Here is an 11,395-nt window from a genome sequence, read left to right as displayed (position 1 = left end):
TATTTCAATAAACAGGCAATAACACTAAAAAAAACTGTGGTTTTATTTATTTTTTTATATTATTCAAATTGGAAAGAAAATTAAGATAATGGATTCAATTTGTTTTTTAAAACAAATTCCCGGGAATAAATAAATATAATTATTTCTACTTTTATTAAATGAATGTTAACCATTCACCAAGGGATAAATTTTTAATTTAAATCGAAGCAAAGAGCGGGTGTTTAGATTAGTGCTATGAAACCCAATCGGTACATGATGACATAGCCATCACCTTTTTACACGTGACAGTCAGCTGTTGCGTCCAATATGAACTAAAAAATACCAAGCGCGCTGTACTATGCACGTGGGGCCATTTAGCGTTTACATTTTATTTTAGAATATATAGTTTATAACATGTCCTCATCGTTTTTTCTGAAACCAGGCGCTGCCAAAGTGGCTGCCAACAAAAAGCGAAAAGTAAGCTATAAAAGGAAAATGAGGATATACATACATTGAATGCAGTAAATAATAAAAATAATTTCAGCTTAATGCAACAAAAGCAAAAGGCAACGCCAAACCGGGCAAGAAAACACAAAATGCAGTTCCTGGGCCAAAAAAGCAACGTCGAGCCAAGGTAGACGATGAGGAGATTGCAAGTGATGATGATGAAGAATATAATGGAAATACCTTGGCATTTTCCGCCGACGAAGATGAAGAACAAGAAACGGCCCAGGATAAACGCTTAAGACTGGCGAAAGAATATCTAGCGGAGATTGAAAAACAAGAAGCGGAACGTGCCGAGCAACAAGAATTAAGCCAGAGTGTAGAACAACGCCTACAAACGGAGTATTTGGATAGTGTGGGGCGTCTGCGACGCACGATTGCCGCCGATCTTAAATCATGTACAATTAAAAATGTACTAAAGCACAAGCTTCACCATAGTCCAATCTGCGCGCTTTCCCTTAGTGCGGATGGGAAGCTCCTGTACACGGGGGCGAAGTCGCAATATGTACTCAAATGGTGCACGGAGAGTGGTAAAGTGTTAGAGAAAGGTGATGTACTGCCGCATCGTGAGGAGCCCGAAACCACGAAGAAACGGAGATCACATGTTATAGCCATTTGCCTGTCAAGCGACATGAAGTACATGGCATTAGCTGAGGGCGGAGTTAATATACAAATCTGGTGCCCACAGAAGATGAAGCACATGCAAACGTTTAAAGGTCATCGAGATAATGTCACGGGTCTCGTCTTTCGCAAAGGCACCCACGAGCTTTACTCTGCTGCAAAAGATCGTTCCGTTAAGATCTGGTCAGTGGATGAAATGGCATACGTTGAGAGCTTGTAAGTAATTTATAACTAATTTAAAGTTTTGTCTAATAACATTTCATTACAGATTTGGTCATCAAACTGCTGTTACGAGCATCGATGCATTGAGTCGGGAACGGGCCATAACTGCAGGGGGCTCGGATTGCTCTTTGCGTATTTGGAAGATTACAGAAGAGTCGCAATTGATTTATAATGGGCACAAGGATGGCATTGAGTGCGTTAAATTTATTAATGATGAACATTTTGTATCCGGCGGAGTAGATGGGTAAGTATAAAATTTTAGACAAAGGGAGAACGTTTTACTTACGCATATTTTATTTATGATTACGACAGTGCGGTTAGTCTGTGGAGTGCATTGAAGAAGAAACCAATTAGTACAACGCAATTGGCTCATGGCAAGGGCGACAATGATGTAGCTAACTGGATAACAGCGATTGCCGTAGTCGTCAATACAGATTTAGTAGCAACAGGTGCAACTGCAGACTTATATTTATTAGGATTCAAAATAATTCTTTATTTTTTGTATTTTAGGTTCTTGCGACGGCTGCGTCCGACTATGGCAAAGCAATCCAAATGCTCGTAAATTGCAGCAGATTCTAAGCATACCAATAACTGGCTTTATAAATGCCCTCACTTTCAATGCGGATGGCAGCAAGCTTTATGTGGCTGTTGGTCAGGAACATCGCTTGGGACGTTGGTGGCGGCTCAAAGCTGCGAAAAATAATGTAGTTGTAATTGATCTTAAGTCGAGTAACGTGAATAAAAAAGAACAGTAAACACTAATCAAACTATTATTCGAAGACTGCGCCAATAGATATCGGAACATTATACGAATAATCGATAAGTACCTCATTTATGAGTATAATTTCTACTTCGATGTTTAGAATCAATTCCAGTGGCGGTTGGTCGATACGTTGTGGTTACAAAACAGGCAAACATGCAAAAGAAACCCGGCGGAGGAGTTTTCTCCTTTTTTAAGACAGAAACTGGACGTAAAGTGGTTTTCTATGCAGCAGGCACAACCACAGTCGGTCTATTTTTGGCCAACTTTGTGCCACACACATTTGGACTGAAATATTACCGCGACTTTGTGCAATGCTATCAGTAGGTGAGCAAGTGATGATTCATGGGACACATGTTCAACAAATATTTTTCTTATTCATATAGAAATGGCATTGAACGTGAGGTGCCGCCAGCAGTTCTGCAACGTATAGAACAGGCAATGGATAAACTGCAATTGGAGAAGCATGAACGGCAGTTTGTCAAGCCATTTACCGTGTTCGGTTTCGATCTGTTTCAAGCAGGCACAACGAAACTTCGCTTTGGTGCTGTTTTGGGAATACCCGTAAATTATGGCTATAACAGTATTGGAGAGATCAAGCGCGCGGACATACGCTTTCGAGATCGTCAAATCGATTGGAGCTCGGAGAGTGGTAAATTGTTAGAGCAAGCAATTGTGTTGACCGAGGATGAGCAGGTTTTTGGACTGTGCAAAGCAATTCTCCAACTGCAAACGCATCGCGTTCTTCTAAACTCCATTTTCCCCAGCTTAAGCTTCTTCATGGTCTATACGGTTGGACACTTTTTGAATCTACGTCTTAAGTTGTTTGCGCGCCATGGCAGTGTAAGTTGTTTAGCGGCTTAACCTCACACCATTTTTATTAATTCTTTGATTTTGCCTTCGCAGATCCGCTTTGTTATGTACAACATTCTGGGCTTATTTGGCTTGGGCAGTTGGTCATTTATGAAGGACTTCAACCAAGTAACCGACGATGCGACGATTGACAAACAACTTGCCACGCTTGGACCAGAATTTGTAGCCGCCGGCATTAGTTATTACGATAAGCATCTAAAGAAAAATATTGCACTACGAAATCTCATTGGAGATGATACCTATACGGCTATGGGCAACGAGAACTATATGCTGCGCCAGAAATCAATGCCGCTGACGGCACGCAAATCCTTCTTCGAGGAGAAATGGCAGCAGATGCAAACAGAGTCGACGGCAACGGCGACGCAATAAATAATGTTGTTATATAATAAACTATTTGTTTCATTAATTACTAGTTGTTTATATTACTTATTAGACTGCTCTGATTGGGAAGTCGCAGCATTGTGCGCCAGAAAAGCCAGCGTTATGGTCACGACGAATATCCATTTGAGGTTAACTATACTTGGTACGTTTTTAGCTATTTATTTGATTTATATAATATTGCATATTGTTTTCAGCTTTATTGCACATTTGCTTTACTTTTAACATTCAAGGTGAAAAGAATTTAAGGAAACCAATATAAATTGCATTGATTTTATATATATCATATGATCTGATCGTTTGTTTCACAACAGATATTGAAACATTTCGAGTGTCTTTTTTTTTTTTTTTGTCTTTGGAATGTCACAGTAATAAATATAACTTAAAATTATGTATAAAATACTTACACAGAATAAATAGGTTCATAAATATAATAGTCACTAATTTACATAGAGTGTAACTAAATCTAGAACGTTCCCTCGCCAACGACATCGCTGATGGTGGCTACCAGGCGGCGGGCATGCTCCACGGCACAGGTGGCCGTCACGAGGCCCAAGTGAATGCAATACAATTCATAGACGCGCACCTTGCCGCCAGCCAGCTTTGGGAAACAGAGCTCGGCCAGTTCGCTGTAGTAGTCCATGGGTAAGCAACCGGGCTCTGGGGGCGATTTATGAGCTCCATTTCCATTTCCGTTGCCATTCCCAAAGCCGGTGGAGAGAAAATGTTGCTGTAAGTCGAAGGAACATTTCAATATGCCGCCCGATAGATCCTCGAACCACAGGAAATACGAGTAATGAAATGTACGATCCTTCCACATGACTGTCGTTTGACCTTTCTTCAAATAGTTGCGCGTAAACTCCACCATATGCCAGAGCTTAGATTTAGGCAACAGCTGTGGCTGCCCCTGTCGTAAGTCAGGCGCCAGCATTTGCCCCGAGCTGCGATTTATGTACATGAAATGCACCAGACCAGGAAAGTCTTCCAAATACGCATCAATAGAGATATTACGCGCAGCTTTAACCGCAAGAAATTCGGCGAATTCCAAGAGCTTTGCCTCGACAACAGATGCCGATTCGGCTAGTTGATCCAGTTGCTGATTGCTGGCAATGTCGCAACTGGCCAAGGATAGCGTGAACAATTGCTTGAGCTCCTCTACAAAGGCTGGGAGATTGGATTCGATGCGTACAAGCAGCTCACGCTCGTAACTCTTGAAGAACTCCACATACATTTTTCGTAGATTCTCCCAACGGGCTGTAAACTTCTTGACACAGCTCTCCAAGTCGTCGTGCTTTTGCTTCAGATGTCGCTTGAGCGCCGTCAAAGTTTGGCTGACAAAAGATTCGAGACTCTCATAGGCAGGCTTCAGTGCATCGGCATCGCCCTGCTGCTGCACAGCGACAATCTTCTGGAGTACAAAGAAAGTGTCATAGATGGAGCTGGTCAAGGGCATGTGGCCGTACTCGATGAGCTGCAGTAACACCTGATGACCATGCAGACGGGATAGATGCACAATGCAGGGTACACAGCCCGAATTGACATCGTGGGTGACGCCTTGCAGAAAGACAGCTACAGCTCGTTGAGATCTCTGGGATTGTAGTGCACGGGATAGAATGGCCAGGAAGAGTAGATCAGCCGGTGCCAGGGGTAGCGCTTGGCGTGTGCTATTCAAAGCCACCAGCTTGTTGGAGACGAGCAGTAAAGCGTGTGTCCGTTGCTGTCCTCCAGTTTGACGCAGCTGCTCCAACAATGCATCCAGTGTGACGTGCACAGTTCGCTTTAATTCAGCGTTGATAAGCAACTTAGGCAATGCCTCCAGCAAATAGGCCTGTTGTTCTTGCTGATCCTCCTGCCATAGCTGCGATTCATAGCAATTGATGCACTGCGTCAGCAGCTCCTGTTGCATTGCGCCTGCCTGTGAGCCAAATAAATTGGTACCATAACAGTAACGGGTTAGCGTCATAGCCACTCCCAGTTGCCGCATCAATTGCTCAATCTCAACTTGGCCAATTTTCAAGAATGTAAATCCCAATAGCTCGCCAAAGGTCAAATTGAAGCCATTTTCGCATTGAAAACTCGCGTATGCATTATCAAATTGACAGTGCATAATTCGCTGGGAGCTAATAATCGGGCTAAATATCTGCAGCAGTACATTGCTGTCCAGTGGAGCCCCAGGAGTGGGGAGCAGACCTTGCGCTATTGCAATGCTGCATATTTTTTCTGTAAGTGGTCCATTTAAATTCTGATAAGCAACATCGTTAGCGCTATTGAATACAATTAGACCGTTCATTTTCTTATAAGAAAATGAAAAATGGTTCCGCGTCTATGCACAATGCACTACTTTTGTTTGGGTACACTGGACACCGTTAACTTAGCTGCCTGGTATAATTACTAAGCCAGTCTAGTTCTTTGTTGAATTTTATTCGCCTTAGAAAAAAATGTTTTAGCTGCAAAGGCTGTTTTCCTACAGTTCAGTGCAAATTACTATCGGTTTGTTGCAACTATCGATAGGGTATTGTGATAGGGTTCGGTGATAAGAGATTAGCGTTGCCAGCTAGCTGACTTAGAAGTTCAATTGTTGTTTATACTAATATCGATCGAACTAGTTCGGAACTGAACAGTTGACCAACATCTGTTTTTTGGACCTGTACGCATGCAGTGTTATCAATTAAGCCATCATATATAATCAAATATATATAGAAGAATTGTATTATGGGTCGCCTTATTCTAGAGCATACGCTGCAAGGTCACAAAGGCCGTATTTGGGGCGTTGCATGGCATCCAAAGGGAAACAGTTTCGCTTCTTGTGGCGAAGACAAAGCCATCAGGATTTGGTCCCTATCTGGGAATACATGGACAACAAAGACAATACTTTCGGACGGACATAAGCGTACCATACGTGAGGTACGGTGGTCTCCGTGTGGTGAGTATCTGGCGTCGGCTAGCTTTGATGCAACCACAGCCATTTGGTCCAAACACGAATGCACTGCGACGCTGGAGGGACACGAAAACGAGGTGAAAAGTGTCAGTTGGTCACGCAGTGGTGGTCTATTGGCTACTTGTTCACGTGATAAATCTGTGTGGATCTGGGAAGTGGCTGGCGATGATGAATTCGAATGCGCCGCAGTACTTAATGCCCACTCGCAGGATGTAAAGCGTGTAGTGTGGCATCCGACAAAGGAAATCCTTGCCTCGGCTTCGTATGATAACACAATCAAAATGTATGCCGAGAGTGCACTAGATAGTGATTGGGATTGTACGGCTACGCTCAGCTCGCATACGAGTACCGTTTGGAGCATTGACTTCGACGCCGATGGCGAGCGTTTGGTATCCTGCAGCGATGATGCAACACTTAAGATCTGGCGTGCCTATCATCCAGGCAATGAGGCCGGCATTGCAACGCCCGATAAGACGACTGTGTGGAAGTGTGTGTGTACCCTGTCCGGCCTGCACACACGTGCCATCTACGATGTGTCCTGGTGCAAGCTAACTGGCCTGATAGCCAGCGCGTGCGGCGATGACGCTATACGCATTTTTAAGGAGAGCAGCGATTCAAAGCGAGATGCACCCAGCTTTGAACTGTTAACTTCCGAGGAGAGTGCCCATGAACAGGATGTGAATGCCGTTGAGTGGAATCCGGTAAATGTCGGGCAGCTAATCTCCTGCAGCGACGACGGCACCATTAAAATATGGAAGCTGCAGGAATAGTACTAAGGTCTTTGTGTATTATATAAGTAATGGATATATTGTAATAAATAACTGGGCCTATTTGCTAAGAAATGGTTCATGCAGTGTTTTGTACAATTTTTTGGCCTTGCGTGGCCCCAAGCCCATGACCTGCGATAGGCGCTCCTCGCTGGCATTGATAAGATTCTCAAGATTGCCAAAGATTTGCAGCAAGGTCACAGCATCTGTTTTGTTCACCGGCTTAATGTTGGTCAAAGCCGCTACAAGCTATGAAGTATATGAAATATTAAGAACACTTTAAAGACTCTAAGAGCGTTACACACCTTCTGATGCGGATTGGACTCCACACGCTCCATAATCAAGTCTGGGGAACGTTTTTCGAATTGCTTGTAAGTTTCTATTATTTTGCCCGCCTCGTCGGCATTCCAGGCCAACATCATTGTTAAATCGGCTAACAGGGAAATGCGCGTTAAACTTTTGAGCGCATTATGGGGCTCCGGTGTGTCCACCTGGACGAGCAGTACGCGCAGCTCATATAATTTGCCCAGGGCTTTAAGACGTTGGCATATGTAATCCGGATTAAGATTGTGATATTTAAGCGATAAGAACAGTATGCAGGCAGTGCGCCCCACCACATAGTCTGGTATTATATCATCCCTATACTCCAGAGGCACATTTAAAATGGATTTTAGAATTGGATTCCCGCGTTGCTTAGTGTGCACTAAAACGCTGTGAGGATTTGATGGTGGTGCCTTAACTGTTCCGGTGCTGGTTGTAGCGGTGGAACTGCTAGTAGTTACTGTTTCAGTCGCCGGTTGTATTTTAGTTTGCTTTGGCGCTGGGGGTATATCCATGCAAGCCAAAACATCGTCAAACGAGTCGTCGTCCAAGTCTTCCATTTTCAGCCCGGTAAATTAACAAATATCTCGAAATTCAATTATCGTTATTGCCTATCATATCGATTATTTTTGCACAGTGTGGCAACTCTATTATTGTTTTGCCTTTTCCTTTCGAGTTGTCAATTCAGCGACGACGACGACGTGTGCGTGCAAAATTGTTTATTCTTCTGCTAAAAATAAATAATTCAGCATTCTGAAAAACGATGACTTCGCATCCGGTGTTTATAGACCTGTCTTTAGACGAACAGGTAAAGTTTCAATTATACTTTAACGTGTTGTATATGCGGCGCTACCTCTTAAGTGAGGTTATGTGCAAAAACAAATCTAATAAATATATAAATTAAAATGAATTTGTTTTTTGTCTTCCCTACAGGTGCAAGAGCTGCGCAAGTATTTTAAGAAGCTTGGTGCAGAAATCTCATCGGAGAAATCGAACAAAGGCGTCGAGGATGATTTGCACAAAATAATTGGTGTATGTGAAGTTTGCTTCAAAGACGGCGAACCAGCCCAAATTGATGGCATACTAAATAGCATTGTATCCATCATGATAACGGTATGTATGAAGTATATTATTGATTAAGAATATATATCACTAAAGATTCCACCTTTAGATACCGCTGGATCGTGGCGAGAACATTGTGCTGGCCTATTGCGAAAAGATGACTAAGGCGCCCAACCAGCCGCTGGCGAAAGTCTGCCTGCAATCGCTTTGGCGGTTATTCAACAATCTGGACACAGCATCCCCCTTGCGCTACCATGTCTACTATCATTTGGTGCAAGTGGCCAAGCAGTGTGATCAGGTGCTAGAAGTCTTCACTGGCGTCGATCAATTGAAGTCGCAGTTCGCTAACTGCCCGCCTTCCAGTGAGCAGATGCAAAAGTTATATCGTCTATTGCACGACGTGACCAAGGATACTAACTTGGAGCTGTCCTCAAAGGTGATGATTGAGCTATTGGGCACATATACGGCAGACAATGCGTGCGTTGCTCGTGAGGATGCTATGAAGTGCATTGTAACTGCGCTGGCCGATCCCAATACATTCCTGCTCGACCCCTTGCTTTCGCTGAAGCCTGTTCGCTTTTTGGAAGGTGATCTAATACACGATTTGCTGTCCATCTTTGTCTCGGACAAGCTGCCCTCTTATGTGCAGTTCTATGAGGATCACAAGGAGTTTGTCAACTCCCAAGGCTTGAATCACGAGCAGAATATGAAGAAAATGCGGCTGTTGACATTCATGCAACTGGCCGAAAGCTACCCCGAGATGACATTCGACACACTGACCAAGGAATTGCAAATCAACGAGGATGAAGTGGAGCCGTTTGTCATAGAAGTGTTGAAGACGAAGCTGGTGCGTGCACGTCTCGATCAGGCCAATCGTAAGGTGCACATCTCATCGACAATGCATCGCACCTTTGGTGCACCACAGTGGGAACAGCTGCGCGATCTGTTGCAGGCCTGGAAGGAGAACCTCAGCTCTGTACGCGAGGGATTAACAAATGTATCATCTGCACAATTGGATCTGGCACGCTCGCAAAAGCTGATACATTAGAGACAACTGACATCCAAGATCAAATAAAATACGCTGGTGTAAAGTTTTACATGATATAAATTATTTTGAGGAATGCGTGAAAAAGCAAGCTTGAATAAATTTCTAAGTAAAATCAAAATCATAGACTAATTAATTGTAGCTTATACGTTGAAAGTTGTCCGACAAAAGGTAGAAATGTATACAAATTAATTTAATGGAATTTGTATAGTATATATATTAAATTTGTTAGGTTGGATATTTGTCAGACTATTCTCGCGATGAAATGTTCTGAATACTTTCTAGCTTAACACTAAATGCTGGCGATATATATGCATATAACCTTCTTTTTTTTTTTGAGAGATTCGTCAGAAATTGTCGCGGCATTTACAGCTCCTCATGAGGCTTCGTTTGCTGACGTTCCTTTTCTTTTGGAAACGACCAAAAATACGATGGAAATCCGTGCGTATCCCTTTCCCGTTTGACAAATGCACTATACGAAGAGATGCAGTTGCCTATGAAGTGATTCGATTGTCCTAGTATGGCCAAATCCAAATAAGGATCATCCTCTTGCAGCTTATGTACGCTGATATCCATACGAGAGAGCGCATTCGTTAGCTCAGATATCATATGGTTCGCATCGGATGCCACAAATACGGACTTCACCTCATTCTTTGGCTGCAATTGACGCACATTTTTAATCGTTCGCTTTAGCTGTCTGATAATTGACTCCTTGGTGGGCATACAGAGCTCTTGGTAGAGCTCACCACGTTCATTCTTATAGCCAAGACATTGAGGCGAAGCGAAGAGCTGCTGGCTGTCCTTAATATGCTCACAGGCCCGCACCCAATCGATGCCATTTCGCAAATGCAGTCCAATAAATGCGCCACGGGGAAGAACCGTACGTATAAATTCTCGAGCGGCTTCTCGATACTTTGGACTCCATACTAAGTACCTTTGTAATTCACGATTCTCGAGCTGCACGGGAAAGCTGGCCGGTGCGCCGGTGAACGCTAAAACGGGCCACTTGTCAGCTTTATAGTTCTCTTGCCATTTGGTTGCTATCGAGCTGTGACGCACATCGAAATGCAGCGGCCCATAAAACTCCGAGCCCACAAAATCAATGCTGTATGTATCCCAGAATGGACCAAAGGGATTGCCATCCTTAGCGTGACAATTCGGTGCATCTGGATCATTTTTATCTTGCTGCAAGCTTTTGCGTTCCATATAACAGAAGGCAATGCGCTCGTTGGCAGGCCACACCTCATCGGCCAGGTGTTCCATAAAGTCTGACATGAGGATTACGCGATGGAACTCCTGCAGCGGCTCTACCTCGAAATATGTGTCAAAAGGCACCTGACGAGAGCGCATTTCACCTTTGCGATATTCTACCCATGGTGGCAAAATTAATGTCCGATTTAGAGCCTGGGCGAAGGCTAGCGAGCCTAAGAAATGGTCCGCCTGGTTACCAAAGCGTCCTGAAAAGGCCAAACAATAAATTAAACTAATCAAATAAACAAGGAGTTCTGATTTAACTTACCCATACAGGGACAGTAAGCAATGTACCCATTGGGATCGCGTTCAAATTCGGCATTTGTATTTAATATTAGTATTGAAATAAAATAAATTAACAATTTAAGCCACTGCATTCTGCCGGCTTCGTGTACAGCGCTGCCAGACTTTTCAAGGCTTAAACAGATATTTGGCAATTTAAATAGCTGATATATATTTTAATTTAAAATCGTAAATGCAAGATAAGCCTTTGTAATGGATATTAATATTCCATTCAATAAATAATTAAATGGGCTGCTACAAGACTTTTAATATAAACAATACTAAAAATATACAAATGACTTAAATATTGAATTTAATAATACCAGAATTATTCTAAATATTCAAGATATAGGGTTTTCTTCAGCAACAGTATTTAATAAAAAAAATATTTT

General features: G+C 42.9%; 7 protein-coding genes across 8 annotated transcripts; 4 read left to right on the top strand and 3 right to left on the bottom strand.

Annotated features, from left to right (window-relative positions):
- The first annotated feature begins 319 nt into the window (after positions 1 to 319).
- LOC6579776 (U3 small nucleolar RNA-interacting protein 2) lies at positions 320 to 2,088 on the top strand. The gene is made up of 5 exons (XM_002005619.4): positions 320 to 456; positions 524 to 1,320; positions 1,373 to 1,570; positions 1,639 to 1,775; positions 1,837 to 2,088. Exons 1-5 carry the CDS (start codon positions 394 to 396, stop codon positions 2,079 to 2,081), a joined length of 1,440 nt encoding a protein of 479 aa, XP_002005655.1. The 5' UTR covers positions 320 to 393; the 3' UTR covers positions 2,082 to 2,088.
- Positions 2,089 to 2,195: 107 nt separating this feature from the next.
- On the top strand, positions 2,196 to 3,365 carry LOC6579775 (transmembrane protein 177). Of its 2 annotated transcripts, none has more exons than XM_002005618.4 (3): positions 2,196 to 2,409; positions 2,473 to 2,929; positions 2,993 to 3,365. In XM_002005618.4, the coding sequence occupies exons 1-3, from the start codon at positions 2,243 to 2,245 to the stop codon at positions 3,326 to 3,328; spliced, it is 960 nt and encodes a 319-aa protein (XP_002005654.1). In that variant the 5' UTR covers positions 2,196 to 2,242; the 3' UTR covers positions 3,329 to 3,365. The 2 variants fall into 2 exon arrangements, with proteins under 2 accessions (XP_002005654.1, XP_015019351.1); XM_015163865.3 differs by having other exon boundaries at positions 2,332 to 2,413.
- A 152-nt stretch (positions 3,366 to 3,517) lies between these two features.
- Positions 3,518 to 5,836, bottom strand: LOC6579774 (Hermansky-Pudlak syndrome 1 protein homolog). The gene has a single exon (XM_002005617.4). It carries the CDS (start codon positions 5,625 to 5,627, stop codon positions 3,804 to 3,806), a length of 1,824 nt encoding a protein of 607 aa, XP_002005653.1. The 5' UTR covers positions 5,628 to 5,836; the 3' UTR covers positions 3,518 to 3,803.
- A 105-nt stretch (positions 5,837 to 5,941) lies between these two features.
- LOC6579773 (probable cytosolic iron-sulfur protein assembly protein Ciao1) lies at positions 5,942 to 7,117 on the top strand. The gene has a single exon (XM_002005616.4). The coding sequence runs from the start codon at positions 6,050 to 6,052 to the stop codon at positions 7,043 to 7,045; it is 996 nt and encodes a 331-aa protein (XP_002005652.1). The 5' UTR covers positions 5,942 to 6,049; the 3' UTR covers positions 7,046 to 7,117.
- On the bottom strand, positions 7,062 to 7,993 carry LOC6579772 (DNA excision repair protein ERCC-1). The gene is made up of 2 exons (XM_002005615.4): positions 7,348 to 7,993; positions 7,062 to 7,291 (listed from the first exon to the last, which is right to left on the bottom strand). Exons 1-2 carry the CDS (start codon positions 7,921 to 7,923, stop codon positions 7,103 to 7,105), a joined length of 765 nt encoding a protein of 254 aa, XP_002005651.1. The 5' UTR covers positions 7,924 to 7,993; the 3' UTR covers positions 7,062 to 7,102.
- A 38-nt stretch (positions 7,994 to 8,031) lies between these two features.
- Positions 8,032 to 9,591, top strand: LOC6579771 (eukaryotic translation initiation factor 3 subunit M). Its single transcript, XM_002005614.4, has 3 exons — positions 8,032 to 8,171; positions 8,297 to 8,476; positions 8,535 to 9,591. Exons 1-3 carry the CDS (start codon positions 8,127 to 8,129, stop codon positions 9,471 to 9,473), a joined length of 1,164 nt encoding a protein of 387 aa, XP_002005650.1. The 5' UTR covers positions 8,032 to 8,126; the 3' UTR covers positions 9,474 to 9,591.
- On the bottom strand, positions 9,513 to 11,148 carry LOC6579770 (GDP-fucose protein O-fucosyltransferase 1). The gene is made up of 2 exons (XM_002005613.4): positions 10,990 to 11,148; positions 9,513 to 10,927 (listed from the first exon to the last, which is right to left on the bottom strand). The coding sequence occupies exons 1-2, from the start codon at positions 11,096 to 11,098 to the stop codon at positions 9,837 to 9,839; spliced, it is 1,200 nt and encodes a 399-aa protein (XP_002005649.2). The 5' UTR covers positions 11,099 to 11,148; the 3' UTR covers positions 9,513 to 9,836.
- Between the last annotated feature and the right edge of the window lie 247 nt (positions 11,149 to 11,395).

This window comes from Drosophila mojavensis, unplaced genomic scaffold (genome assembly GCF_018153725.1).
Source record: "Drosophila mojavensis isolate 15081-1352.22 unplaced genomic scaffold, ASM1815372v1 contig_80, whole genome shotgun sequence".
In the NCBI taxonomy this organism is placed as follows: Eukaryota; Metazoa; Arthropoda; class Insecta; order Diptera; family Drosophilidae; genus Drosophila; species Drosophila mojavensis.
Note: the sequence above shows the minus strand (reverse complement) of the source record. Positions and strands in the feature narration are given on the sequence as shown.